The following is a 26816-nucleotide window of genomic DNA, read 5'->3' as shown; positions in this document are numbered from 1 at the left end:
GTACTTTAAAAAATCGAAAATTTCCGAAAAATTTATTTTTTCTTCCCTTTCAGATTTTTTTTTTTTTTTGAAGATGAGGGATTGCTCTAAATTTACTCATTTTTTTTTTACATAATGTACTGAAGTGTCTTTTAGATGCTACTAAATTTTAATTATTGGTATCAGCGTATTTTTGTTATTAGAGTAACTTGAACTAAGGTAAAATTTCATTAGTTACTTCTTTTTATTTTTAAGTTTCGCAAAACTAACCATTTCTTTCGTGTTTCATTTTCTCAAAAGCATGTTCATGAAGTACATGCTGAAATGTACATTTTCTTGAAATTGAAATAAATGTCAGTTTTACTTGCTTTTGTATCATTTAGTCGTTTATCAAGTTCTTTGAATTCTCGTTATTTCACATAAGAGTCAATCCATACAGGATCCATGCAGTATAAACTACTCATTCATGTCCAAATATTTCTAAGTTATCAAATTAAAATAATTATTTTGAAAATTACAATATGTTTTTTCAGTATAATGTATTATATAGGGCACAATATACGTAATTTAAGAAGGTGCCATGAAGTTTTCACACTTTTTATTTCTGTTTTAGTGTGTGAACTGACTAGCAAAATTGCTTAATTTCAAAAACTTGTACCTTTTTTACAAACCAAATCGAAAAACCAATATGTATAACATGTATAGTACGTAAATGGAATATTCAATTGGCCAGGAAATTTTATTTTTAATTCAGTCCTCTTTTGGTTTATAGGGGTGTAAAAATGTCACTTTCGTCATTTTTCCGATTTTTGAGGGGCTGTAATCTATAAAGGGTACACAAACACACAGCAACAGTTACATATTCTTTTTAGCATGGTTCTAGTGATTAATTTTTGTCGTATTTCATTTTGTGTTTCCGTTCCCTACGTGAGTTATCCCTCTTTGAAATGAGTAAAATTTTTACATTTGGCCTTGAACTTTAACCTGCTGCCATTATTTCAATTATTAACTTACAGCTACGTAACTCAGCATGTAAGACTATCAACTTATGCACTTTAACATCAAAGTCCCATTTTTAATTACGAAAATCACTTTTGATGACCTCTAAAAAATCAAAGGTCCAGTTGAGAGAAAAAATAGAAGTGGTTTTAAACATCTTTCACATCCAGCTTTTAGGGATATGAATTTCAAAAAAATTAAAGATGGTCGAGCGCACCCATCCGTCGAACCTGTATGGATTGACCCATAAAACACAAAGAAAATGCTATTTTTCTGAATTTTATTTTACGTTTGGAAATCAAAAACCAATTTCGAGTTTCTTCAAGCAAATAGTAGAAACACAGCCCTATATTCTTAAAAAAATTTTAAGTTGTCTGAATTTTCTCTCATTTGAATTTTTGTGTATACGTGAAGGGGAAAATCATCATTTTACAAAATGTCACTAAGTTTAAAACTGATTTTGAAGACAAATGATTTAAAATACAACTTCAAAAGTAAGGTATTTCTTTTATAATACTTAGCACATTATTGGGTAATAATTTCATCAAAGCTAATGCATTCCTTAAAGATTGAGATTAAAAAATAAAATTCTTAATTATGAGAAAATTAAAATCTTTTCAGTTTTTGAAACTCGGTTAAAAGCTAATTATAATAACCTTGAAAATTTTACTGATATCAGACTGATTACCCTACTCCATAGAGTGCAAAAACATATAACTTTTTTTTTTTCATTAAATAGTTAATAAGATACAAGCCTTCAAAAGTGCAACATTTAGCATTTATGAGAATGCTGTTCAATTTGACCAATTTTCAATCGCATGTAACTATTTAAATAAAAAATATTAAGCAAAAATATTGTTGATATTTTTATATAGGCATAAAAGGAACCTGTATACCAAATTTCAGAAAAATCTGTAACCCTGCGGCCACCACTTTTTTGCGAATTTTGCTCATTTTGCGGGGAATGACCCTGATACTTATAAATCTTTTTGCTGTTGCTAAGTTTTAAAAGCTGTTATTGATATATTATATTAGTTATTTAAATTATTTTTATTGTGAATTCAATCTCAATATGTCCACTTCCAGATTTTCCATAAATGTGAAACTTTTATCCATAGCAGGGGTATTCCATAAAAAAAAAACGTCATTTTTTCCGACATATGACAGCGTATATATTTCATTAACAAGTAAAATGTTTTAACGGTAATGAACAAAACATTTTTCCTATTAAGCTGAAAAGCAATATATAATAAGAACAATCTTTACATAATGAAATATTATATGTAGGGGAACGTGGGGCAACGTGAAATAGCAGGACACAGTGAAATATTTTCTCTGCTAAAATAGTTCCACCATTCTGATAATACTTTAACTATATGGTAGCACATTTAGTCAATTCCCGCCAGGAAAATAATGCAGCTGAAAGTTAAAGCACACCACAGTAGAGGCTTTTTTTTTTTTTTTTTTTTTTCAAAAATTGAAGCTCATATTGTAATATTTTATTGTATGTCAAAAATCATATTTTTATTATAAATGATAAAGTTTTTTGTCATTAACATTTTAAACATTAATTAAAAATTAATAATATTTGAAGCAGTTGTTGTTTAGATTAAGCTAATTTGTATTTTAAATATTTATGCAATTAGTCAAGTACATGCGGACAAAGTAGATGGGGCAAAGTAAAATAGTTTATTTCGTTTACTCTTTCAAGCTGTGTATTCATTTATTAATTAATTCATTTACGTTCCTTCAATTAGTTATTCAGTTATTTATTCATTCATTCACTTACTTTCTTATTCATTCACTCGTTTACACACACATTTATTTTTCTAATTAAGTGTTAAAGTGTTAAAGAGTAACAACCCCATGCAATTTTGTTACAAAACATTGTTTTTTACAGTAATAAAAGATAAATCTGCTTATTTACGGAAGTGTTTTACTTACTATTACCCATACTGACTGGATTATCCGGTTTTTCGTTTTTCCGAATTGTCTTTGGTCCTAGTTAGTTCGGATAAACGAGTTTATACTGTACTAATAAATTACAAACTCAGAGAAGTAAATCAAGTGATTTGTTGACACATTTACGAGACTCATTGTCACATTTACGAGACACCAATCCAAATTGAAACGAAAGAACAGAGCTTCAGGAAACAACAACCAAAGACGTCTCAAAATCAATTTGAGTTCTTACTTTTACAATGTATTTGTTTATGAATAAATTATGCATTGGTACCATTACCAACGAAAGTTTCCATGCATTTTAAATTACTTTCTTCCTTGAATAAATAACGATTTTTACAGCAGAGGTGTTTGTTTACTCCTTTCAGAAAGCATGTTTTTAATTCCTAGTTTTACAGATCTAAGAACAAACTTATTTTCTCACTAGATAAATTCGATACATTAATCAAACTCTCTTCTCCTGGATGTACTGAGGAAAGTTCTAGTATTGCAATAAATTCTATGAGACATGGAATTTCTCGAATTAAACTACTGCATTTAAGAAAATGTGAGTCAAATACAGGAAATGAGTTCTCGATAGTTTTTAACTAGTTTCTTTAACTACTAATAATTAGCTTTTAAAGATTAATATTATCCACTCACTTAACAAATATTAGTTAGAGAGAAAAAATTCATACACTGTACTCTAATTTGAACAAGGTTATAATATGTTGACTTTTTCTATAAAGAAGAATGGGGGAAACATGTGTAACAAACGAGCTGATGTATGCATCACATGACTTCCTTTTACTCCAATTTTATGTCATTTTCTCATTATTGGCAGTTTTAATATGATTCAATAGTTTACTCTCTAAAAATCACCAACAAAGGCCTAACTGAAACCAGATTTATAAAAAAAAAGCCAAATTTTTCGTCAAGTTATCGACCAAAAGACTGGCGATATATAGCCAAGTGTCCGCCAAATTATAACACCACTTGAGTTTACATCGAAATTATCAATGTTCCCCCCCCCCCCAAAAAAGGGGGCAAAAATAACAACTAGACCCCAATAGGAATCTACGTACCAAATTTCAACTTTCTAGAACATTCCGTTCTTGAGTTATGCGACATACATACCCACATACGCACATACATACAGACTTCACGAGAAAACTCGTTGTAATTAACTCGGGGATCGTCAAAATGGAGATTTCGGGTGTCTGTACGTTCCTAGGCACATATCCACGTGAGGTCGGGTTAAAAAAAAAACTCAACATTCACTCGGGGGTGAGCAAAATGGAAATTAAGGCCGATTTTTGGGTAAAACTTTTTTCGCGAATAAAATACTTCCTTTTTTGTAAAAGGAAGTAAAAATGTGGAAAATATTTATGATCAGTGATGTTCCCACAGATTTTTCTGAGGGCATACTCCCAGCAATCCATTACGCACAATATTTGTATGCGATCATACACAAAATATGTCAATATATGAAAATTTTTGAAGTTTGAGGGTATATGCTATATGTCAAAAAACATTTTGAGAGTATACGACGTATATGGAGTGGGAAACACCACTGGAGCCCTATGGGAACACCACTGGTTATGATAAATTACATTTTTTCAAATTGGATCAATTTAAAACTTATTTTGAAAATAATAGAACATAAATGGAGAAAGATTATTTGCAATATACACTGCAAAAACTTTACTCCGTAAATACGGTGGCAGCATTTTGCATTTTGTGTCCGTCAGCTAGCTTCCTTCATAGCAATGGAGTAACTTAACTGATAAAACTAGTGTAACGTTATGAGTATGGTGTAGCGTTACGTCAGTTTTAACAGTGTCATTACTCCATTGATATGGAGGCAGCAAGCTGCCGCCACTTTTACGGAGTAAGGTTACACACATTTTTTACAGTGTAACCTGAACTGAAATGGAAATTTTTAAATTGGTCGTAAATCTCTATCTTCCAATTAAAGTGTAAATTTATATCTTTGCTCCATGTTTGAGGCGCAGTTACTTACGCAAATTTTATTTTTGCATTTGACGAAAAGAAAATTGCATCCATCCCATGTAGAGGAAGACATGTTGAAACATGGAGCATGTTGAAACATTTGAGGTTGGTAGTTAACTAAAAATAGGTTGGAAGTTCTGTTAATATGTGTCTTAGGTACTTCTATTTATTTTCAAGACAGATATAATTTTATAATTTGAAGCAAGGAAAGTATTTTTTTTCTTAAAATCTTGATTTACTTTTGAAGTATGAAATTAACCTGCTCTAAAATAATGTCATATTCCTTGAAAATCAGGTTCTTTTTCATTTTGCCAAATTGCAAGTTGCCATGATGTCGAAGTAATTTTCATGTTGCCAAAATTACGTTAGGTTTAAAATAAAAGATAAACTGCAGTGTATTATGAGGCATGTTGAAACACTTTTGAAGGGGCATGTTGAATGAGTGCTTTTTAAGCCCCTAAACTTATATCTTTTTGATTAGGATAGTGTATTGAAAAAATATTAGTTGCTGGTTTTCGCTGATTTAAATTATTTTGATTTAAATCAATTGATTAAAAAAAAGGAGAAATGTCACTGATATAAGTCAGAAGTTTTTAGGAAGAAAATTTCACGAAATACAGGGTGTCCGAAAAGTCCTTGACACATTTTAAAAATTCATAAAAACGCATTAAAGTGACGCATGAATATGCGGTTTGTGCCATGATATTTCACAATTTTTTATGACACCGTAAAAAAAGGAAAAGGAAAAAAAGTAAGTATAAGTAATCGCTGTATCGTCACAGTAAGAAAAACAAACGTAATATGCGGAGTTTTAATCATTTTATTAACCAGAAAGCAATACCTTTCATTTCCAGAGATCAATGTGAGAGCCGTTTGTGGACATGGGAAGAACTTCAGTGCCGTTTAGTAGCGGTTTGATCAACATACAGTGCACAGATTGAACTCTGTTAATGAAAGATATTATCTCTGTTTAATAAAATGATTAAACACCTCATATTACGTTTGTTTTTCTTCCTATGAAGATACAGCGATTAATCATAATTACTTTTTCTCCTTTTTCACTTTTTCTTTTTTTTTTTTTTATGATGTCATAAAAAATTGTGAAGTATCATGGCACAAACTGCATATTCATGCGACACTTTGTTGCTTTTCCATGAATTTTTAAAATGAGTCAATGAGTTAAAATGAAGATACAGCGATTACTTATAATTACACTTTTTCTCCTTTTTTCACTTTTTCTTTTTTTTTTATGATGTCATAAAAAATTGTGAAGTATCATGGCACAAAATGCATATTCATGCGACACTTTGTTGCTTTTCTGTGAATTTTTAAAATGAGTCAAGGACTTTTCGGAAACCCTGTAAAGTTGTAAAGTATAGCTGGATGTACATCAAGTAACAAATGCATGCTCAAGAATCAAAATATTATTGATGAAGATTGCTTCTTCCCTTGTGTTCCAACTTGTCTAAGGCACTGTATCAACATGCCCTACCGTTGGACATGTTGGAACAGTTTATATAGACTGTTACATTAACGGTCCTTTTTTCCCCCTTGTAACATTGACTGTAAATTTTAGCTGACATTTCTGTACCTCAGAGCCAGACTGACGTAAGTGCAAAAATTGCGATTTTCCGTTTATTAGTACGTTGTATACACTGTTAAAAATTTTGAGGAAAATTTACGGTAATTGTTACAGGCATTTATGTTGCCAATAACTATTACTGTAAAAATCAAATGTTACTGTAAAATTTTACGGTTCCCTCGGTAGGCCACAGCAGCCAATTGGCGCTGGGATCGCTAATTTCTTCGGCATAAATTACCATAAAAATCAGCGATGCAGTTAGTCCGTCATTTTACAGTAACAATAACCAGAAAATCTTCCTGAATTTTTAAGAGTGTATAAAAACCTATTCCGTATCGAGCGATGTGAACGTTTCTTTAAAAAAAATTTTTAATATTTTTGAAAGTGTTAAAAGAGCGCCCGTAAACTTAGATAATAAAATAGATATTTTCTTATCTAAGTTTCAGATCAAAAATTAAAAACTGCTGAAACATACCCCACCCTTCCCTACATAACGTCGTACGTAGGCAAATGTTTGTAGTAAAGAAACATATTTCGATGAAAATACGAGATCAGTTCATACCCAGATTCTCATACATTCGCAATAAATAACGAAGTCAACAAGACGGCAACGAAGAAGAGTTTAACAGAATGAATTGTCCAAGAAAATATATGCAATTTCATTGAGCTGTTGTTTTATTCCATGAACAATTTTCTAAATAAAAACAGATTTCTTAGTCGATGATTTATCGAAATGACAGGCAAAGGACGCAATTTCGAAAATCTACGATCTCATTAAATTCCGATCAGAAACTACTTGAAGCATTTTATCTTAAGAATTTTACTCAATGCATTTTGCATGAAAAATTAGAGGAGGTATACATCGTCCTACGTCGAATAAGGCATCTTGAAGGAAATGATGAACTATTTTATTTATGAGTAACTTTCTAAAGTGCAGGTTTATTTTATTTTGGTTCTATGTTTAGCTATAGTTTTTGTCATTTTCTACATGTAATAGGGAAAAATTCGGATGAAGAAATTTATTCAAATCATAAAGAATGTATGAATGTTTGTCTTTTCAAAGCAAACTCTTTATAATATTTTGTATTTAATTTATTTTTTTCTTAATAAGAGCAATACGAACACACTTTTTTCATAAGTTAAGAATGCTTTAGAATCACACGAGAAATATTAGAATCGAACTTTTAACGTTATTTGATGAATTTTTCGTTACTTAGCGAATCATTTTACATTTTAATACGTTACTTTATTTATTTCGATGACTTTTTACTCGTTTTAATGGAACTTATAGTTTTTTTTAAACTTCGTTTCGTTTTAAAGTCCATCAAAAAGGTGAAATAACGTATGATATCGCCAAAGAAATAGTTTCTATGCAACTTTGACCAAACGTGATAGTAATGAACAAAATGAAAAATATGCGCCTTGATTTAAAGTAAGCCATTTGAAATGCCACGGAAAAGTACCCAATACTGTATGTTTATCATACTTTAATGTGCGTAGAAAAAGTCTAAAAAAAACTATTCGTTTAAAAAGTATTGCTTCTAATGCACGTACATGAGTCACCCTTTAATCAAATAGTCACCCTTTTTTGTTTTAATAATTGTTAGAAACATCTATATATTTTTATTCAGTTGGCGGGTTATTTGAACTGAACTTTTCAAGTTATTTAATGGCAAGTTAGTTATTTGGTGGCTGATTTTACCTTTTAATTTGCTTCTTTAACAATTTGGAATTTCTTTTATTCAGTTGTTGTAAGTTCAATTTGATGCTATTGGCGATATTTAGCGTGTAATCAATTGAATAAGGTTAAAAGTGTCGATATTTGGAGAATGAGTTTCTGAAAACACTTTTTTGCATAAGTTTGCGGCAAACTAGAGGTTTAGAGTTTAGCTCAAGTGTACAGAAACACCCTTTATACAGGTACCTACCTATTACTTAGATTTAATTAACATTTGATAATTTTATTATTTAGGTTTAATTAACAAATGAAAATTTTTCCGTGCGAAGCCCGGGGTGGGTCGCTAGCATTCATTAAATCAGAAATTTGTAATTAACTAAAAGGTTTAGATTATCCCCCTATGAAAAGCTGAGGAAAAGAACGATCGTTTATCTCCTACGAATGTGAAGGGTTTATGGCTACAATCCAGTGTCTTAGAAATGATTTTTAAAGAAAAATCATATTTACCTGGCTTAACACTATACTAGTCAAAATTAGGTATAAACATTGCTTTTATTGCTAAATTACTGACAATGATCTTTACAAAACAGCGTCATCATGGAAATACCATCAATTCTCCTGAAGTGAAGCTCATTTACAATGGCCGCCTTACAATCTTAGTTGTCAACTACTGGGACACTGCTAAAAGGCTTCAAGTTACATGTAGATTTAGATGATTATATTAGATGCTGAGAAGATTAAGGGGTTTCTATTGCATGACTTGAAGCATTAATTAACTCTGTGGTAGTTAAATCGCTCTTCTTGTCCCGATCAATATTTGAACACGATTCCTTGACCGAGAATATCCTAAGAACTTAGTTACGCAAATTTTTCTTCTGTTTATTTAGTTTCCAATTATATGATAAAGATTGGGGGATTCCAGTTGCAACAACAACTTCTGATCACTGAAAAATTATTTTAAAAATAGGTATGAATTACTTATCTACATATAAGCAGTTGTTGAAACTTCAATTTCAAAGGTATTAAGTTTCATATTAACAAAAAATTGCAGTGAATGTACCAGGACTATGTGGTGATTACATACGACACAAGAATCATAAGTAAATCATGTTGGAAAATAAATGGTTAACTAGTATAGTTCGCTGAGCAGCAGAAAGCAAGATCAGCGAGATCTCTCATAATATGTAACACTTGACACGCATTCAAAATTGGTCTTTTGACCAGTCAATACAAATCTTGTCAAACGTTGCCAAAATCAATGCTGATGATTATTTTTAAAGAACATATGCTTAATTTTTAAACAAAAAATGGAAAAGTTACATTATGAAAAAATAATTCACCAAAAAATTTAATTAAGCCATTAAAATAAAAAATAATCCACAAACTATTTTAAAAACAAGTCATTAGCTGAAGCAAAAAGTTCCAACAACATGCAAAAGTATGAGGAGCAAACCTAACTTGCTGGAATAGCAAAAAGCTATTTTAGCAATGGGAATTTTTTTCACACAGTTGGCATGTCACTCCTTATGATTATTCCCTTAATAATTCCATTATTGAAAACAACCTTAAAACTCCTCAAAGTCTTTCCCTACAGATTTTGCTTTTAAATTTTAAGGTGAATTATAAATTCTTCGATAGACTTAATTTGACGTTAGCAGATAGATGATCGTGAAAAAAGTCGTAGTATTTTAATATTAATATTAGTATTATTCATTAGTATTATTGTTGTTATTGTTGCTTTTGTTATCGCAATTAATAATATTGTTGTTGGTATTATTATTAGTATTGTTTTTGTTATTGTTATTATTATTGCTGTTTCTACACTTAATATTTTCTTTAGCATTAAAATTATAAATTATTATGTTTGTCCAAGTATTTCGCATCACCCTGTACATTTTTAGCAACTACATTTTTAGTCTTTCAAAGGTGACAACGTTTTAAAAATATTTTTGCAATAAGTTTGTCCCAGAAATAAATGTGAGCAGATTTTTCTTTCATTCTGATCTTTTTTTAAACAGAAACCAAACAGAAAATTGATCTCAAAATGTTGCAAAATCGAAACTTTTTTTTCAATGGTAATGCAGTAAAGCCAAAACTAATGATAAAAAGCCGATGATAAATGAAATACTTTCGTTAACTTTTATGAAAAAGAGCTTCATGAAGGTAATGTTTGATCGCTGTCACAATTGGTTTGAAATCGCAAAATAGCTAAATCAAAATAACAGAATAAATATATCATCTGGACACAATATGCTTTCAGCCATTGAGACATTACCCTCAGTTAACAAAAACAAAACTGAATGTCTAACAAAATAACCAATAACAGAATTTTTAAAAAAGTACCAAGCACTTTTCATGATGCACTCAAAAGGATAAAATAACTTTTCTGTGTCAGAAAGGACAATTTAAGAATTCCTGTAGTTTCCGAAAGTTCCAAGAAAATGATACCACAAACGAAGAAAAGTGCTGCTCATGTCATTAAGAGAATTTCTTATCATTATCTAGCTTTCAATCATAACTTTGAGTGTTGAAACATGTATATTTTTCTTACTGAGAAAATTTGGTTTGAATTGACTAGAACCGCACTTTTCTTCGTTTGTGGTGTCATTTTCTAGGAATTTTTGAAAATTATAGGAATTTTTAAATTTTCCTTTCTGACCCAGAAAACTTATTTTGTCCATTTGAGTGCATTATGAGAAGTGCTTGGTATTTTTAAAAAAATTCTGTTATTTTATTCTTTTTAGTGTAAATGTATTTCAGAAATAGAATAATTTTCCCCTCACGAAACTTCACCTTATTTTTTCATATAAATGCTCGGTACTACTGTCTAACCACGGATTGTATGGAAAGGCAAACATCCAGATTACACGCGGAAATGGAAGCATTTATTAGTTTTCAAGGATGTCAGATTTTGCAGATGTATGTTAGCCTATAAATTAAGCAGAGTCTCGTTCAAATGAGCGGAATACGCGCATAAAAGTTTTATTTTTCCCCTCATTCAGATGGAGTCGCCTTAATTGGATGTTTGCCAATTCCATACAATCTGTGGTCAAACAGTAAAAGGAAAAAACCTTCAAATCTTTCAATTATGATTGCTTTTAACATTACTGTTGCAAGGCAACAAAATTTATAACAATGGCTTTTATATTTAAACGTTTAATAGGAAAATTACATGAAATTTGCTGTTTTCTATCCTAACTGAAACAAAAATTTTATTTTTGAATTTTAATTTTTCAGCGCTAAGTTGTACATTAAGATTAAGCAAATCGTTTAGTGAAATCTCGAAGTCTCTAAGTGGTCTAGTTGCAGAGATATAAGCAAAACCAGGAATCGGATTTCTCCGTGACAATCGGGCCAAGTATAATGAAAGTGCTTAATAATAAAAAGCGCCGAATTGCTTTTGTTGATATTGGAAGGAAAAGTCGCTAGATAAAATAACAATAAGTGAACTTGTCACAAATCCCGTAAAGACAAGTAAGTCTGAAAAAAAAACTTTTCTTTTGGGTAAATGAATTAAAAAAAAAAAATGTGTAACTCAGCATTTGCAGAGTAATTTATGACCGACAAACTAAAAGTGAGGCCCAAGGATCACAATAATTTGGAGGCCCTCTGAAAACTCTATCGCAGAGTGTAGTGGCTGATTCACAGGTTTGAGGACCCATCAGAACGCATTTTTGGAGGCCCTTTTGTCTGTCACAGAACTGTGTTAATTATTTATCCTGTATTATGTGCATTTATGAATCCCTTTCGATCGCGTTGACCCCTAATTGCAACGTGGTATATCTGCTAATAACAGAATTTATAAAAATTCCCCTTTAGGGAATTTTCTCCCAAATAATAACTCATTATTTTGCGAAAAACACATGTAATGAGCCTTGTTTGTATTAATTTTAATGCTATGCATAAGTTTTAAAAAAAATGGGGCCTTTTAGCAGGATGGGGCGCCAGACTCAGGCCTAGTAGGCCTGTGTGGTAATCAGGTATCGCTGTTTAAGACGCAAAAATTTAGAAAATAAATTTTGAAAGCATGCAGAAAACAAAGAAAGAGTTCTTTTGAGCTTATTTCAATACTTCTTTGTCTTTATCCCTGGTAATATTTACTTAGCAATTCGTCAACCAAAAAATTTCGCCACCAAATGAAAACATAGATTATTTTTGAACATAGCATACACACTTCAACGGTTACTGTTTTTATTGATGTCAAATAAAGTAATGATAACTTTGCACTTGTGTATTTGTGACTATAAAAGTATAAGTCATCCACACGAATAGTCATTATCGACCATCTCGCTTCCCGTCATAAATCCTTGAGATTACCGCGTTTTCCGACAGCGAAGAACACTACACTTCAGATATTTTTAAATGGCCCGTAAAACGGAAACTTTTACGGCGAAATAACGTGTACGCGAAACTGAGAGTCCATGCTCCATATCTTCAAAATAATTGCTCAACTTTTAAATGCGTTTTACTTGGAACAACCGTGTAGTTAATTAGTTTCGGTGTCTCAAAGATTCTTATTCCCTTCTTATTCTTCTTTCCCAGTTGCGGTTGCTTTTTGACAAAGATATGCTCGCAGGTGCTGCCATCTAGTTCAAAAATTTTAAAAAAGAGTTTTTAATTCTTAACCGATTTTTTTCTTTTACTCAAAATTGAACTTTCGTTTTGGTACATTTTAGAAATTGAGAATTCAAAGCAAACCTAGTGTTTATGGTTAATATTATTATGCAGGTATTCATAGAATGAAATCAGCACTGAAAAGAAGTTTTTAAAAAGCAAAAACTACAAAAAAAAAGAGGGAGAAAGAGAGAAGAACCCTACAAAATTGTATGATGTCAAAATAAGGTTTTCTTTTTTGTACGTGTGTTTTGTTCTTTTTACCAACTGCGCAAAAATTATTAAGTTCATCACGAATCTGAAAATACAAAGACTTGTAACGTCGCTGCCCATGCCCGTGAAGACACAATTACTTCATGATTTTTTATCTTAATCACCCTCCATTTTTCAAAATATATCTCAGCACACTATTTTCTCTCTACTTCCCCTTTAACCTATTTATACATCACGATTACGTAGACAATTTTACTATTGAAACAATGTACTAATATGCTAGATCAACTCCACCTACAAAACTCAGCCATGGTACTGCGGGGGAAGGGAGAGTCCTCAGTATCGTTCTGCATCCATGTTGCAATCATGTTGCACCTGCAAGGGTCATGTTAGCCTGAATAGTAAGGCATTGAACTCGTGACCGGACCGTCCCGGGCTCGATCCTAGCCGGGCGAGGATCCACCGTCTTCATTAATGGTGACTGGTGGACATTAAATATGCTCGTTGTCACTAAGTCCTCCAAGTGAAACGATACCTCTGGGGGTGATGAACCAGGGATGGCTCGGCTTCTGGTCTGAATAAAAATTTACCTGTCTTCAATATCCCATCCAACTAATTAAACCACAAATAGTGGTAGGTACGGGGGTACCTAAAGTGAAAAGTATGGTTTTGCAAGCGTCCGTCCACAGGACTTTCGTAGCCACTGATTTAACAATCACGTATTATGTATGTACTCGAATAATATCAAATAAGAAAAGCATCAGAATCCATTTGCGTTCAAGCTTAAGTCATACTCACAAAACACACTTCGGAGAATATTGCAATTAATAACAATTTCCTATTAGTTTGTTCCTGATATGAATCAACTGAGCAATTTTATATAGATCATCAACTTGCTGCAAAAGTTAGAAAAGAATAAAGGAATGTTCGCTGTTTTGAACAACTAAAATGTTTAGAATGATAATTTCATAAAATACACTGTTCGGCAAAAAAAAAAAAAAAAGACCTTTCAAAATGTTTCTGACATTTCGTCTGCTGATTCCTATATAAAATGATTATGTGAAATGAAAGAAACTTTATATTAACTGCTAATATAGTTTTAGCGGGCAAGAGAGGTTCAAAGTTCAAGATCATGGACACCGATAGCAAAAAGGGGGACTTGGGGGGTATACCCCCCCTTAAATACTAGAAAAATCATGAAAAACGATCTTTTTATTCTACTTTTTTAAAACGATGTTTTTAAAAAAAATTCGGTGCAGAGTGACAGTATAAGACTCGCTTCTATGACTCCCATGTCCAAAAACATTTTCGCGGTGTAAAAAAAATTTAAAAAAAAATATGTGAATGTCGCACGTTGCATACGAGTTGAATTACAGGTCTTCATTCAAAAAGACAAAAAGACATTTTCTTCTGGCTGATTCTTATGTGAAATGACCCCTTGTTTAAAAATACGACCAACCTTGCTTCCCCATCACGCCCCCCCCCCCCTTTTTAGAACACCCACCCCCTCCCTAATCTGATTTAGAGCCTTTTTTTTAATTTGGAGGGGGAAAAGAGCATTAACCGTAACCAATAACCGTAAACAATATTCTGAATGACTAGAGATGTGGAAAGCTCAAAATCTTGTGCATATGTAGCAAAAAATAAAACTTGCTCCCCCCGCCCTCAAATTAAAAAAAGAGGGTGCCTTTCTACAAAAATCGGTACGTGTAGGAGACAAACGGAGCAGAAGAATGCAGAAGAATCAGCCTGAATTGTCTCAGAAGCATGTGAGAGTTGTTTTGCTGCACAGTGCGTTTGGGGGGGGAGGTGCCCCCCATGTATCGCTTTTTGCTACATGTGCACAAGATTTTCAGCTTTGCACATCTCTAGTCATTTAGAATAATGTTTACGGTTATTGTAGGCTCCTTTCCTCCTCCAAATTAAAAAAAATGGCTCTGAATCAAAGGGGGGAGGGGGGAACGTTCTAAAATAAGGGGGGTAGGTGGTCGTATTTGGAAACAAGGGGTCATTTCACGTAAGAATCAGCCAGAAGAATGTCTTTTTGAATGAAGACCGGAAACTCAACTCGTATGCAAACGTGCGACATTCAAATTTTGTTTTTGTTTTTTTTTTCATTTTTTTACATTGCGAAAAATTTTTTTGGACATAGAAGTCATAGAAGCGTGTCTTATACTCTCATTCTGCACCGACATTTTTTTTACAAACATCTTTTTTAAAAAAGCAGAATAAAAAGATCGTTTTTCGTGATTTTTCTAATATTTTGGGGAGTACACCCCCTAAGTCCCCCATTTTGCGATCGGTGTCCATGATCTTGAACTTTGAACCTCTCTTGTCTACCAAAACTATGTTAGTAGTTAATATAAAGCTCCTTTCACCTCCAAAAAAAAATAATTGCTCTAAAACTAAGGAAAATTGAAAAAACCTTGGGTTCTTTAAAAAAAATGGTACGTATAGGGGGAAAGCGAAGGTCATATTCGGATTCTGGAGGTCATTTTTTATAACAATCAGCCGACGAAATGTCAGAAGCATTTTGAAGGGATTTGTTTTCTATCACAGTGATATTAATGTTTCGGACTTTGTGAATTTTGTTTCAAAACCTAGGCTTTTTTTTCGGTTTTAAGCCTAAAAAAAAATACTAACATTCAAGAAGAAAGAGTTTTATTCAAAATTCGCCACTACTGAGTTTAAAGTACTACTGAGATTTTTTTTTTCTTTACAGCGTGCGAAGTAATGGTAGTTATTTTTTTAACACTATAAATATTCCTGTATAGTTATAAGCATGTTCTGTAAAAGTAAATTCTATTTTTCGTTTGCGTCCGCAAATGTTGACTGATGAGCTAAATAACTCCATAGGCGGCTAACAAGCGATATAATCTTTTTAGTACAGATTTATTAAATATTTATCTGTAGAAGACGAAACTAGTTTTATTGTTCTTCTTTAAAAAACTTGGTTCTAAGTTTCAGCGATAAGTTCTTTTAAAAGAAGTTCAAGAAGTTCGATTTTCTAGAATAGTTTTATCTCTTTTAATTAACACTGACATGTATTAAAAATCTCAGTAGTTTTCTTGATTTTTAATTGATAAATACAAATTTTAGGGAAAATATTTTTTATTTTTTTTTTTTAACTTTTTAAGACCCTTAGATAGTACGATCAAAGGTCTCCAAAAAAAGGTAACCAAGGGTGTGTATTGTAACTTTATCTGTTCCTTTTGTTGAGCGAATTACCTTTCGTTGATATTCGCTCAAACGTAAAACATTCTTTTCAAAGTCAGTTCTGTCATTTAAAATTAAAAAAATAAAACTTCCAGCAAGATTGAACACCATTAGAAACTTCGCAGCATCAACAATATCTACAGAGCTTCATAATTAACTTACAAAGACAGAATTTATCGTTTCTCGAGCCTTAAGATCAAAAAGTAATTTTCAAACTCATTCATCGAAACCTCACTACGATAAATATTTATTATATTATATTTTCTCAAAGGCAGCATTTGTAAAACTTAAATCTGAACTCGAGCGAAATAAAACTTCTTTTTTATCACAACATCATTAAAAATGCATTTGCAATCAAGTAAACAGCTCCAAAACAAACTTTTGTTTGAATTTCATTATCTAAGAGATTTTTTGAGTTTCGTGAAAATTCTTTAAAATAAGTTCCAGGTTTAAAATAGGAAGGATGCGAAGGCTTTTTGCTCTGCCTTCATTAGCATCACGACTTCGTTATGTAACATCTTTTTATAAAATATACAAATCGTAATTTAACGAGGACTATAGTTCTTAAATCTTTATGTATAACTGGTATAGTAGTAAAAAATAAGTGGCATAGTCAATCGTTTGCAAGTAACAGAGGTATGGAACCAATTAGTTTAATGTGATGCAATTAACAGTTGTCTATTAGGGTGGGCCGAAGAAAGGAAATTTTAGAGAAGCAACTTCTAATAGCAAAAAAAAGGTTGTGCATTGCCATCCTAAACATGCGAAAAATCTTTTTAAAAAAATTTATATTTATGTTTTCAGAATGCGCATCGGCAGAAAAGTTTGAAAAAAAACTTTAAAAATGTGGTCAATTTTCAAATTTTTTATAAAACCCAAATGTTCGAAATTTTTGTTCTAATACCGTTTACATGCTTCCTTTTAAAACTTTCTTCATATATCTTTGAAAATGTTTACGTTCCTTTACAGTTTTTAATTCGCGCATAAGCCGCAAAGTTTCGTGAAATAAATCAAAAATCGACATTTTTAGCTTATTTCGCACATTACGGTTTTTCTTCTTTTAGAGATTGCAGTTATAGTTGTCTTTTACAATAAATGTGCAATATACAACTCTTTGTTGGAAATGCAATTACATTTTACTGCAAATTTACCCAGAATCCACCACAAGCAGGTGGTTGTACTTTATGTTCCACCCTGCCATTTCCAAGAAGACTAGTTATTTACAGAACTTATACATTTGTAAAAAAATTACATTTATAATAACTATAGTATTTTAAACAAGTTTCTAAGTTTCGATCAAGGTTGGAAGTTGGACTTGAGGCTCGATTTTTGCATTGATAATCGCGAGTACAGTGCCCGCCGCTTATTAAAATCACATTTGTTCTGAGGACATTTGATTTTATAAAGCGGCTGATTTTATAAACCGGCAATCATGCACTGAAAAAAATAAAAGGTTTTTAAGTATAAGCACTCTAAAAAAGAAATAAATTACGATTAGTTGTATTTTATTTTTAGTCTAGTTGTATTGTATTATTTTAGTTCTCATTTGCAAAATACAGTTGACATTTTAACTTACATAAGGTAAATTTTTAAAATTTCTCAAGGGTCTTAAAATATTGACTTATTGTTGTTTGAATAAGAGAATTTGAAAGTAAAGATTGAGAAATCCCTAATTTAATTGCAGCATCACACTAACTACATTTAGGAAGCTTGTCATACTAATTCAAAATTTTGAATTGATCTTTCACACTCAAGTCGTCACGACTTGCTAACTAACAATTTTAACTCAATTGTAAAAATGAACTATCAACCCCTGTAGATAGCTGAATGAGTACGAACTGATTGACTTAGTGGTGAGTGAGCAGGGCTGCATGTCGAAACAGTTCTGCGAAGTGGAAATAGGCAGCACCAACTAAATATATGACTCTGAAACAATTCTCTTGAGACTGCTTCATTCTTCTTCTTTTTCATTCAACCCCCCCCCCCCCCAAAAAAAACGTACAACCTTCACCTTTTTTTTTGTTTTTGTTTATGTGTAATTTGTTATTTTATTAGTGCTGCAATGTTTTAAATCCTTGAAAGAAAAAATAAAATCCTGGTTTATTCAGAGAAGAATTAACATATGCTCTCCAAAAGTTTGATTTTATAAAATGGCAAGGATGATTTTATTAAAGGATAAACCTAACATGTTTTGATATAGAAAAGATTCCGTTCTTCCAGATTTGATTCTATAAAGCGGCTGATTTTATAATCCAGTGATTTTATTAGTGGCGGGCACTGTATTAAGATTTGAAGCTTCGAAATATAACAGTTGATTAACTGATCAACTTATTTATTTTTCTCCACTTCAGTGATGATGTGCAAAACAAGAATATTTTATCACTTCTAGAAACCATAAATTTGCTTAAGTATGCATTTTTAGAATTCCCACATCACACTCGGGCAGGTGAAAGGATTGTAGAACTGGTCTGTGATTCCGTAGAAAGTCATTTGAAGTATTAAACGCAAGAGATTTATTTGAAAAACTTTTTATTCGGAAAGATCAATGCCAAGACTGAGTCGTATGTTCAAGTTCAAATCTTGCTCAAAACGTAGAAAATTCTTTAAAATCATATAGTTATTGTGAATGTGAGTTACTTTACAAATATATAAGTCCTGCGCAAAACTGCTCTTGGGAAAAGCAGGTTGGAGCACGAAGTGCAACCATCTACTTGAGGTAGATTCTGGGTTGTTAATGCAATAAAATACAATTGCATTTCCATCCAAGAGCTGTTTAATGCACATTTGTTGTTAAAAAAACATAACTGGGATTTAAAAGAAGAAATTCTGCAATGTGCAAAATAAGCTAAAAACGTCCATTTTTGGTTAAATTCACGAAACTTTGCGGCTTATACACGAACTAAAATCTGCAAAGGAATGTAAATATTTTCAAAGATATATGAAGAAACTATTAAAAGGAAGCATGTTAACGGTATCAGAACCAAAAATTTCGAACATTTGGATTTTTATTTAAAAAAATTTGAAAATTGACCATTTTTTACCTTTTTTTCAAACTTTGCTGCCAATGCGCGATCTGAAGACATAAGTATAAATTTGTTTCATCATTTTCCCATGTTTAGGATGGCAATACACAACCTTTTTTTGCTATTAGAAGTTGCTTCTCGAAAGTTTCCTTTTTTCGGCCCACCCTATTGTCAATCAAAGTTTTTAAATCAAGTAGGGAAATGTGGAGCCAAGTGAAATACGGGGCTAAGTGAAATAGTGAAATATTTGCTCCGCTTTTAGCGTCATTTACCTAGTAATAGTTTAAGTATGCAGTAACATATGTAGGCTATTCCAGTCAAGCAAAAGCTACCTCTGAAAATCAAAGTATATGATAATGTAAGCAATTTTCAAAAACAGATACTCAAATTGTAATATTTTATTTTAAGTCAAAAATTATTTTGCTGTTTTTAATTAATAAAACTCTTCTTATTAACATATTAAACACTAATTGAGACCTTCTAATAATCGGTGCAGTATTTTTTTAGTTAATATTTTGCTTATTTGTATTTTTAATAGTTTCCACAATTAGTCGAGTGCATGCGGGGCAAAGTGAAATAGTTCATTTCGTTTACTTATTCAATGATTTACAAAGTTACTTACGTATTCATTTATTAACTAATTTATTTATATTCATTTATTTAATAATTCACTTATTAACTTATTTATTTATTCACTTATTTTCTTATTCATTCACTACTTTATTCACTCATTTATTTTTCCTCGGGTATTTTTAATTAACTTATTTATTTATTAGTTTTTTGTATTAATATCTTCCATTTATTAAATTATCCTTTTATTTGCTCATTAATTCGTTCAAAAATGTTTTTCACAATAGAATAACAGATGTTTCATTCGAAAAATATTTCATTTTTCAGTTTGTCCCATAAAAAAAAGTAAAAATGTTCCTTTTTTTTAAGGCACAATTTTACTGCCAAAAATGAAAAATAATTTTTCAGTGCAAGGTTTTTTTTTTAATAATTTCCTTCTTTATGTACTGTAATTTTCAAAAAAATAATTAATTTGTTCATTTTGAAACAGCTGAGTCATCTTAACTATTTTACTTTGCCCCACATTTCCCTACTTCTGCTACAGTGGCAGGTAATGGTGGTTTGAGTGAGTTCGAACGTAGTTCTATAATTGGTGTGCGAGAAATTGGACATATCATCTTTAAGATTTCAGATTGTCTCCAACGACCATTTCTAGACAGTAGTTCTCTACAGTAGAGCGGGTGGAAAAAATATTTTGATGGTGGGTCGAGAAGAAAAGGTGCCAATGCAGAACAATAGTACACATAAGAAATTGAACTTTTTTAGACACTATTTTGATTTGCCGCAATTGCATTTAAGTTTCGAACAAATGCTGCTTTTTGATATTTTAAGTAAAATTACTGAAAAAAAATTTTTTTTCGATGATAGCGGAAAGAATGCCATTGGTGGCACTAAATTGCCCCCAAAAAATGAGGTGCTGTTTATAGTTTAAGTTTCCATACTAGGCTTGACCTACCCTCATCGAGTTTCCATAAAATGTTAGATGATGGGTTAAAGTTGTAAACCAAACGCGTAAGTAAGAATTTCTACCTCTTTCAAGTGAACTAATCAGGGTTGCCAGGGGTTGAAAAGTGCCTAAAAATGAGTAGTTTACCCTCATCGAGTTTCTAAAAATCGTCATCATAAATGAAAACTAAAAGAAGGAAATAAAACGCTTAAGTAAGGTTGCCTACCTTTTTCGGGTCCCTAATCAAGGCTGTCAGGGGCTAAAAGGGGCCCAAAGACGAAGATAAGTCACCCCTCATGAAATATGGACCGGATAATCATGTCATGTCAACAAGGGACTTTTCAAGCTGCTGGAGGTTCTCTCCTGTTATGCAACGTGGTCAGTTGGAATGATATTGGACCCTGGTATGTCTAGATACTAATTTAATAGGTAACAAATACATAGGCATCCTATCTAACCACCAACCATCTATTCATGTCCATTGTGCATTTCGATGGATATGGACAATCCCAGCAGCATCGCCCCATGCGTCAGGAATTGCTACAAAAAAGCTACGGGGATAATGTTTTGACTTAAAACATTTCTGTTGTTTAACTACACCCCCTGACAGGAATATTGTTGAACATATCTGAGATGCTTTTAATGTGCTGTTTACACTACCACAGATTTGTAGATTACCCTACAGTATTCGTGGGGTTAACTATATCCAGGATTACTCCAGACGTTAGTAGAGTCGTGCTGAGGCACTTCTGTTTCCCTTTTTTATGCTTGTGTGGTAATTTTACCAGGTTTGCATCCTGTGCCATTTTAATTAATAAAAGCATGGATAAAATTGTTACGCATATTTATTCTTTTAATTTTTCACTTCATAGTAAACTCTATACTGCCGTGGGCAGGTAAACGGAAGTATCTGCAGAAAAGAGTTTTCGCGATATTTGAAGAAATGTGTGGTGGATTCAAAACTAAAAATAGGGAAATGTTGGAATTAGACTTTTTTCATGCTTTTTTTTCAGTGGAAACCAAATAAGCAAGCTTGTACAAGAAAGCTAACGTACAATAGATAACAAAAATGCAAAAAAATAAAAATAAAAAATGGAAAATTTGCAGTTACTGCCCTTGACCTGCCTACAGCAGTATGACCAGCAGTCCTTTAACCAGCTATCAAACTATGTTTATTATATGGATATTAATTGCTTCAAAATTCTATATTAGGGAGGGAGCAGTCCAAATTTCTCACCTCAGTGTAAATTTTCAGTATTGTAAATTTCTTTCTCATTCCACAAAATGTTCATAAATTCAGCTCTCATCTGATGATTTTGGAAAGCCTTGGAATAAACTTATTTACCTAATTTACAACATTTGTGTTTTACATACAATTTCAGCGATGAAATACGTCAAATGATGCAAAATTAAGCCAACGACAAATAATTGTAATATTTAAATACAATTCTCAACCGCATTTTTTTCACGTTAATCATTTCTAAATTCTTTTGTTAAGCACTTAAACCATTTTTAGATTTAGTATATAAATACCACAATCCTAAATGCATCGACTGTATGTTAATAATGATTGTACATTGCAATGACATACTCAAAAATATTACATAAGCGTCAATCATGTCACTTATATGTATATTATGTCATTCACATATTCTACGAAAAACACAATAACAAAAATGAAATAAAATGCTAATATAGTTAACTTATGTTGATGTCTTGTTTTAGTTACACTGGTAAATAAGGATTTTGGTAAATGAGACATTTACAGTGTATCTAAGTTAATTTTTGACGCTGATTTCAAATATTCAATCAGAATTTTTCCATCTCCCGCAGTTTTTGTTCAATTATAGGTTTTAAATAATTTATTTTTTGCGTTTTTTCCTATATGATCTAATGATAAAAACACATAACTTACAATAAAATACTTGTCTTAAAGACGAAAAATGTGGAGGTAGATAGTCAGGTTTGCTCCTACTGCAGTTGTAAGATGGTGGTCAGTCTTCATGGCTCCCATTTTCGTGATATACGCTACCTGAATTGAATCATTGTATGTGGTTTCATATTTGAATGCAAGCATTAAGAATTGATGTATTTTTACTCTAAGGAAAATGCTTTAGTACGCTGTAATAATATTGACTCTGTAATGAATATGTTTGTATTTTAATATAAAACAGGTGATGTTTGTATTTTAATATCAAACAGATGAGACTTGGTAGTAATTCTTTCGAAACTAGTTTAAAAGCTATACTGGTGCATGATTGAAAAATGTTGTCTTCGGCATCGTGTTTCATGTTATATAGTCTTAAAATATTTAGTAAAGAGATACTTAAACTCCTATAGTACAAAACCAACTAAATCAGTGAATTTATTTACATCTCTGGAATACAGAAATGTTGCCACTCAGGCATAACTAATAACACGTAACATCCTTCCCTTTTTACAGAACTTTCAAACAGTTATTTTCCCCCTCAAAATAAAATCACAACACAATATTATACTATAATCAAAAAATTTTTTAAAACGTCACAAAAGTTCTCTCTTCAAAATTAAAGAAATAAACTTAAAAAATCACTAAGCAGAATAAGGTACATTAAATTCTGAGAGAGAGAAAAAAAATTAAAGAAAAGTAGCAGTTCTAGTCTTTGTATCTTGATGGCAATTTCACAACGCGTCCTGATTTTGTTTTATGTTCTGTATTGTCTCTTTTTGAATCAGTACCCATTTTTTGTAGTAAAGATGGTATACAAGTTTTATTTTTTGTATTTATATTTTCTGTTGGTACACTTTCTGGTATCTGCTTGGTTGGCGTATTTGGTATTGGTGTCTCGAATTTTTTTTTTCGTGTGTGTTGTTTTGGGTATTCCTCGAATAAACCTTCTATTTCTGACATATTTTTGTCCATTATCCGTGGTGACCTCTAATCTTCTAGGTGTTAAAGTCTTTGTAACCACAGCTTTCTTCCAGGTATCATTTTTCTTTTGAGGCTGCATGTACACTATATCTCCATACTGAAATTCAGGCAGAACAGATTTCTTGTAATCAGCTTCAGACTTCCTCTGTCTTAGATCTTCTTTACGATGAGTAATTTCAGGATAGGAATTGAAAGATGGCTTAAATAAATTATTTGTAGTGGGTACTAGAGTCCTTGTCCTTTTTCCAAGAAGTAACTGTGCTGGGCTTTTTGAAATGTTTTCAATTGGAGTATTCCTATAATTCAATAGACCTAAGTAGGGATCTTCTTTTGCAAAGAGACTCCTTTTCATAATCCTCTTCACAATTTTTACGGCAGATTCAACTTGACCATTTGATTTACTATTGTATGGACTGGTCTGCTTGTGTTTAATATCCCAAGCTTCACAAAATTTGTCAAATTCAGAAGATTTCAGCTGTGAATCATTTCCAGTTACAACTATTTCTGGTATACCATATCTTGCAAAATGATGTTTGACTTTTCCTATAACAGTTGTTGATGTCGTGTCTGGTAGATAATCCACTTCTATAAATTGACTAAAATAGTCCACAGTAACTAAGTAATTTCTATCTCTTAAAACAAATAAATCAATTCCAACTTTCTGAAAAGGTCTTTCTGCTACTTCATGCCACTTTATTGCTTCTTGAGGTCTACGATCACTATATGATAAGCATGTATGGCATCCACTTATGAATTGTCTAATTTCAGATGACATACCAGGCCAAAAAATAAGCTCTCTTGCTCTTCTTAAGCATGAATTAATACCTTGGTGTCCTAGATGAATTTTGTCTTTCATTTCTCTTCTCATCGCTTTTGGAATTACTATTCTTTCTCCTCTTACTACAACACCTTCTTGAATTCCAATTTCATCTCTATAGTCAAAATAATTTCTTATATTTGGAGGAACATCAATTTTGTCCTCTGGCCATCCTTTTGTAATCATTTCTTTTAAAGCGAGAATTTCTTCATCTTTATTTGATTCATCTTGTATTTTCTCTAAACAGGTTCCTTTAATTGGCAGAGTGTGAACACTGCAAACTATATCAATTTTCTTATTGTCCTGTTCTGTTGTATTCAGTGGCGCCCTAGACAAAGTATCTGACACAAGGCTTTGTGTTCCGGGCTTGTAGACTAAATCAAAATTGTAACGTTGAGCTCTAAGTAACATACTCTGCAAGCGCTTCGGTGCCTTGTGTAAGGGTTTCTTTCTAATAGCTTCTAAAGGTTTGTGGTCATTGTATACAGTTATTTTTCTTCCATATACATAATGGTGAAATTTTTCTAAACTCCATATAACAGCTAACATTTCTTTTTCAATTTGAGCATAGTTACGCTCCGCAGCATTTAGTGTTCTACTTGCATAGGCAATTGTACCCGAGTCTTGCATTAATACTGCACCAAGCCCAAATTGGCTTGCATCACATTCTACTTGAACAGGTTTTGTAAAATCAAAAATTTTCAAAGTTGGTGCTTCTGTGAGTAGACTCTTCAGCTTCATTAGGGCTGCATCTTGTTTCTCTGTCCAATTCCATGGAATATCATTCTTTAAAAGAGTATACAATGGTTCACTAATAGTAGCATAATCTTTTAGAAACTTCATCTGATAATTACACATTCCCAAGAATCGTTTCAATTCTTCTTTATTATTAGGCTTTTTAAGATCAATAATTGCTTGAATTTTCTTTACATCAGGTTTCACGCCTTCTTTGGAGATTTTGTGACCCATAAAGATAATTTCATCACATTGCAGTTCCATTTTTTCCTTATTGAGCTTCACATTCAGATCTTTGCATCTCTGTAGAAAAAGTTGTACATTTTCATCATGTTCTTTTCTGTCTTTTCCAAAAATTACTACATCATCAGCAATATTGATGAGTCCAGGAAGACCTTCAAATGACTGTTTCATCTTAATTTGGAAAATTTCCGAAGCTACATTCAAGCCAAAAGGCAAGCGCAGAAAACAATATCGTCCAAAAATAGTTTGGAATGTTGTTAGTATACTTGATGCTTCATCAAGAGAAATGTGCCAGTAGCCATTCTGCAAATCAAATTTGCTAAAAACTGTAGCACCATTTAATTCATGTAGCACTTCTTCTAAACTAGGCATAATATATCTTGGTCTTTTAAGAGCTTTATTCAATTCAAGCGGATTTAAACAAATTCTCAACTTACCGTTTGGTTTTTCTACACAGACAATGTTACTAGTCCAAGAAGTTGGTTCAGTTATTTTCCGGATAATTCCTTTTTCTTCAAGTTGGTCCAGTTCCTTTTTAAGTTTATCTCGCAAAGCAATAGGCACTCTGTGTACAGGCATAGTAGAAGGTGAGATATTAGGGTCAGTCTGTAGATGAACAATACCAGGCAAGTCTCCAATTCCTTCAGAAAATATATTATTATAATCAGTTATGTTTACTATGTTTACAGACTGGAATTCTTTCTCTTGGATCGTAATCAATTTCATAGCTTGAATAGCCTTCAACCCTAGAAGTGGTTGTATATGTTCCTTGTCAACAATAGTAAACTCAATATTATACCTTTTGTTGTTCTTCGGATTGATTACATGTTCACGATGAACTCCAACTGGTTCTAAAGTACTACCGTTCCACATCTTTAGAACTTTATGACATGGATCTATGCCAGTAGCATAATGTTTGGGCAAAATATTTACTGTAGCTCCAGTGTCTACCTGAAAAGTTACTTCTTTTCCATTAATTAACATCAGACATTTTATGTCTTTACCTTTGTCTTCAACTTTATTCACCCATTCTTCACTCTCGTGATCTGAATCTAAATGATGAATACTTTCTTTCTTCATTTTGAATGATGATACACATTTTTTTGCAAAATGGTTCTTCTTTTTACATTTCGAACATGTTTTTCCCCAAGCTGGACAAAGTTCTTTCACAAATTTATGCTTTTTACCACAAAACTTACATGATTTTTCTTGTTTCTCGCTTTCAAAAAACTTTTTAGCTTCAAATTTTTTATTTTGCTGAATTTTGTTCACTATTTCTGGATGAAATTCTTTTCGTTTACTTTGTGCATATTCTGCAGCTCTGCAAGTATCGATG

At 31.9% G+C, this 26816-nt stretch overlaps 1 protein-coding gene across 1 annotated transcript; it reads right to left on the bottom strand.

Moving 5' to 3' along the window:
* Positions 1–23524: 23524 nt before the first annotated feature.
* Positions 23525–26560, bottom strand: LOC129234201 (uncharacterized protein K02A2.6-like). The gene has a single exon (XM_054868124.1). It carries the CDS (start codon positions 26558–26560, stop codon positions 23525–23527), a length of 3036 nt encoding a protein of 1011 aa, XP_054724099.1.
* Positions 26561–26816: the final 256 nt, after the last annotated feature.

This window comes from Uloborus diversus, chromosome 1 (genome assembly GCF_026930045.1).
Source record: "Uloborus diversus isolate 005 chromosome 1, Udiv.v.3.1, whole genome shotgun sequence".
NCBI classification, from domain to species: Eukaryota; Metazoa; Arthropoda; class Arachnida; order Araneae; family Uloboridae; genus Uloborus; species Uloborus diversus.
This window is presented reverse-complemented; position numbering and strand designations above follow the sequence as displayed.